We start from the raw sequence: 5,098 nt of genomic DNA, 5'->3' as shown, positions 1-5,098 counted from the left end.
AGTAAGATATGTTCGATCATGCGACAATGCAGCCGACCTCTTCACAAAATCACTCCCTACCTCGGTATTCAGAAAACACATCCATAACATTGGGATGCGCCATCAGAAGGATCTGACTGTTCATCCGAGGGGGAGCTTACGTGGTTGTACTCTTTTTACCTTACTATGGTTTTTCCCATTGGGTTTTCCTGGAAAGGTTTTTAACGAGGCAACAAAGACGTTAAGCGAGAGCGGATAGTGACACCGGCCCCCAAGGGGGAGTGTTACGAAAGTCAAAGAACAAAAGCAGCAGCCACCGCAATTGTTGAAAATATAAAGATGTGGGACCCGCTGCACTATTTGCACAGTAAATTTCTTTCTATATATACGAACGTTTTCGTTCATTTGTAATCACACCTCAACCTTCTCTTCTCTCTAATAAACTCTTTCAATCAGTGTTAAAATATTCTACGGGTATAAAATTTTGCCCTTATCTAAATTCCTGCGATACAATAAAATACCAGTTATTTTATAACAACGACCACTTTGTCTATGACCAGGTCTGCAATTTGACAATCCACTAACATTATGTGCATGTCTTTATGTAGTTTTGAACATATGTGAGAAATTTCAAACTGATGTCTTTCCAATCCATGTTTTTTTTTGTATTTTTCTGTTAAAACTATTCCTATTCACAGTTATACGCTATAAAAATCAACTAACGTGGATTTCACTTCATGATTTGAGTGGCAATTAACCACTTAGCCATATATTTTTTTCCAAGCTAGAATACAAACACGTCACTTAGCTCTAACTTCTTCTGAGTCAAGTTGCCTGGGTGACGTAGCTTAAGTTCAAACCTACGTACAATATCTTTATTTATACCTACCAACCTTCTCTCTCATTTTTTCTTAAACCAAAATAATTCTTCTTCAATACCTTTTCATAAAGACCATGTCTGAATCCCGTTTGCATTTGCATTTTCTCTCGCTACTCTTGCTTTGTTGTGTCTCCCCTTCATACCTCTCCACTACAAACCCCGATGATAATAGTTATGTTGCTTGTGGCCCCCATCAGACTCAAGCTCTCACTGAGTTCATGAACGAGTTTGATAGCAGCCACTGCAACCTCAGTGATCCATTTAATGGAGTTTGGTGCGATAACTCGACCGGTGCGGTCACAATGATACGACTCCAGGACTGCCTCAGTGGAATTCTAAAGCCCAATAGTAGCCTATTCAAGTTACACCATCTTCGTTACCTTGACCTCAATCATAACAACTTCACCTCGTCTTCACTTCCTTCTGAATTTGGCAGTCTCGACAGGTTAGAGTACTTATCTCTTTACAGTAATGGATTTGTAGGCCAAGTTCCTTCCTCATTTAATAGCCTAAGCCGACTTTCTGTTTTAGACCTTACCCGAAACGAGCTCACTGGTAGTTTCCCACTCTTACGGAATCTAACAAAGCTCTCGGATTTAAGCCTTGCTGGTAATCAGTTCTCTGGAACTCTGAATCCCAACAGTACTAGCCTGTTTGAGTTGCACCACCTCCGTTTTCTTGGTCTAGGCTACAACAAATTCAGTTCTTCACTCCCTTCTGAGTTTGGAAATCTCAACAAACTTGAGTACTTGTCTCTTAAGTCCAATGACTTTTCTGGGCAAGTTCCTCCCACAATTAGTAACCTAACCTCGTTAAAGGAGTTGTACCTTCAAGACAACCAGCTCACTGGTAGTTTCCCACTGGTACAGAATCTTACCATGCTCTCAGCTATAGATGTCAGTGACAATCACTTCTCTGGAACCATTCCATCTTCTCTCACCACTATTCCTTTCTTGTAAGAACTCGTTCTAAGTGGAAACGATTTCATCGGTTCTATTGAATTTCCTAACTCCTCTACCCCGTCCAGGCTCGAGTACTTGTACCTTGGGAATAACCATTTTGAAGGAAAAATCATAGATCCTATCTCAAAGCTCATCAACCTCATACATCTCGATCTTTCTTTCCTTAACACAAGTTACCCAATTGATGTAAGCCTCTTCTCCTCGCTAAAATCTTTGCTGAAACTCGATCTTTCCGGTAATAGTATATCTCCGGCCAGTTTAGGTCCAAAGTTAGACATATCGAAAAACTTGGAGGTTTTGAAATTATCAGGCTGCGGCATCACCGAGTTCCCAAGTATCTTAAAGATCCTTGACAAGTTGAAGAATATAGACTTGTCCGACAACATAATCAAAGGCGAGGTCCCGGAGTGGTTATGGAAGCTTCCTCGTCTAAACACAGTGTTTCTTTTAAATTGGTTTGGAAGGTCCAGTGGATGTTTTGATAAATTCATCGGTGAAGAATTTATTTATGGAGCAAAACCGTTTTGAAGGAGCAATTCCTGCTCTACCCCTCTCTATCAACATCTTTTCTGCATCACAAAACAGATTCACAGGGAACATACCTCTTTCAATCTGCAATTGTAGATCTCTCACGGATTTGTCGCTATCTTACAACAATCTCACGGGTCCAATTCCTCAATGCTTGAGTAACTTGACGTTTGTGAATCTCCGGAAGAACAGCTTGGAAGGAAGTATTCCTGACGCCTTTTATAAGAGTGCTTCTCTGCAGACACTTGATGTTGGACACAATCGATTAACCGGGAAACTTCCAAGTTCTCTTCAAAATTGCTCATCTCTCGAGTTTCTAGTTGTTGACCACAACAGAATCAAAGATAAGATTCCTTTTTGGCTCAAGACTTTACCGAATTTGAAAGTCATTATCCTCAGCTCCAACAAATTTTATGGCTCTATATCTCCTCCTGATCAAGGTCCTCTAGGGTTTCCAGAGCTTCGAATATTTGAGATATCTGATAATCATTTTACTGGAAGCTTACCACCAACATACTTTGTCAACTGGAAAGCATCGTCACTTACTATGAATGAAGATCGTGATCTATATATGGTACACAGAACAACTGCTTCTAGGAGACTGTACTTTGCGTCCGTAGAGACTATAGATTTGCGATACAAAGGTCTATCAATGGAGCAAGAAATGGTCCTTACTTCCTACGCAGCCATTGATTTTTCTGGGAATAGAATTGAAGGACAGATTCCTGAATCCATTGGTCTCTTGAAAGCTTTGATTGCACTCAACTTATCAAACAACGCTTTCACAGGACATATTCCTCTGTCTCTAGCCAATCTTAAGAAGCTCGAGTCACTAGACCTATCAAGAAACCAACTCTCAGGGACTATTCCTAGTGGACTTGGGACCCTCTCCTTCCTGGCGTACATAAATGTGTCTCACAACCATCTCAAGGGTGAAATACCACAAGGAACACAAATTACCGGGCAAGCTAAATCTTCATTTGAAGGGAATGCAGGCCTTTGTGGTCTTCCTCTCCAGGAAACTTGCTTTGGTACTATTGCGCCACCGACACAACAACCTCCGAAAGAAGAAGATGAACAAGTGTTGAATTGGAAAGGTGTGGCAATAGGGTATGGACTTGGAGTGTTGCTTGGGTTGGCAATAGCACAACTCATTGCTTCATACAAACCTGAGTGGCTCGTCAAGATAATTGGTCCAAACAAGCTTAGAACCCTTAGGATCGTTTCAGTTTGAGTGTAATCTCTCAATGTGTCTAGTGCTTGAGTACTCGTGTATGTATTTCCTTATGTTTGTTGTATCATTGTCTGATGCGTTGTTCTATTTCCTTTTTTTTATAAATCTTCGAAAGTGTCTTATATTGCTTGTCTTTAAGGTTTCTACTTGTTAACCACCACATAATCAAATACAAGTTTCCTTTTTGGATTCAAGATTACAAAAAAAACATGTGGTCACCAAGAGCACAAAGACCTAGCCTATATATATATAAGTAAACCCCACAGCTTAAATCACTTTCCGAACATTCACAACCCAAAGGATCATTTCTCAATACTGGTCATCATATTGCTTTTTTCCTAACAAAATTAAAAATAAACTATAAAAGAGACACTGCGAAAACAAAAAAAAATCAAAATAGAAGGGCAAATACCGGGAGGAGTTAGGTTAGTATAGCAATTAGGTGCTTATAATCTCTCAAACTGTTCTTCTTTTCAAGTACACTTGAAGCCAGGACAAACCGAGATGTTGATTATGAGAATCAAGGCAATGATGATACCAGCGACTATGAGTTTAATCTTCATGTTCTCCCACCACATCTTTCTTCTTATTTTCGTTCCTTGCGTTCTGAAATCTTGTGCCTGTTGATATTCAAATGGCAAATATAAGAGCCTTAGAACTCTAATGCCTTGTTATGTTTTTATATGTATACACACATTTTTTCTTTGATTAGTTCAAGCATGAATTTAAAATTTCTGAAAAGAATGTTATCAGAAACCTAAGACACATATAAGTGAAATGTAAGCACAAACATGTGAACGAAGGTAAGAATCAGTTCAAAAAAAAAAAAACATGTGAACGAAGGTCCTCAGATTTGTCCACTAGCAGCTCAATTTTCTCACCACAGTCAAGGACCTGCAAATAAATAAGTTACATAAAACTTAGTCAGTTAAATAGGAGTGGGTCACTTTTACCTCAATGAGCATAGAAAATTGAAGCCAGTTATGACAAAAATGCTCAAATTAATAAAACAGAACTGTGAGCTTAACATAGATAAATACTATTCTTACCTTCTCAATGTTCTCCATCATAACTCCTTTCACCTCGGTCACTTGAGCCTTAACCTTAGCAAGTTCGTTAATCTCCTCCGGATGATCAACACAGTACTGCATATGCTCCATCATAACTCCTTCAGTTTAGACTAGAAATGAAGTTTTCGTTTTTCATTCTTATGGTAATGATAAAGTACCCAAACTCTTTGTTCAAGCTGTTAGGCTTAGCAGTGGTAGCCTTCCCACCACCATATCTCTTGCTGAAATCTTCCTTAACTCGCTCCAAAAAGGCAATATGAATCTGCCTCCCAACAGCTTCAACAGCAACAACACAATACGTGTATGTCGTTATGCTAGATTGATTTTATGTAGTTTTTGTTCTATCGTTTTTGGCTTCCGATCTATTAGGTTTAAAGTCCAATTATATTCGGCTATCTTTGTTTTTGCTTTATTTTCCTCACCTTATGCATGTTCATATAGCTTT

General features: G+C 39.1%; 1 protein-coding gene and 1 pseudogene across 1 annotated transcript; one reads left to right on the top strand and one right to left on the bottom strand.

The window, feature by feature from the left end:
• The first annotated feature begins 667 nt into the window (after positions 1-667).
• LOC106427691 lies at positions 668-3,705 on the top strand (annotated as a pseudogene).
• Positions 3,706-4,056: 351 nt separating this feature from the next.
• LOC106427634 (putative vesicle-associated membrane protein 726) lies at positions 4,057-4,743 on the bottom strand. Its single transcript, XM_013868357.1, has 3 exons — positions 4,633-4,743; positions 4,415-4,477; positions 4,057-4,203 (listed from the first exon to the last, which is right to left on the bottom strand). The coding sequence occupies exons 1-3, from the start codon at positions 4,741-4,743 to the stop codon at positions 4,057-4,059; spliced, it is 321 nt and encodes a 106-aa protein (XP_013723811.1).
• Positions 4,744-5,098: the final 355 nt, after the last annotated feature.

The sequence above is a fragment of the Brassica napus genome, chromosome C4 (genome assembly GCF_020379485.1).
Source record: "Brassica napus cultivar Da-Ae chromosome C4, Da-Ae, whole genome shotgun sequence".
Lineage (NCBI taxonomy): Eukaryota > Viridiplantae > Streptophyta > Magnoliopsida > Brassicales > Brassicaceae > Brassica > Brassica napus.
The sequence above is the reverse complement of the archived record's forward strand: the minus strand, read 5'-3'. Positions and strand labels throughout refer to the sequence as shown.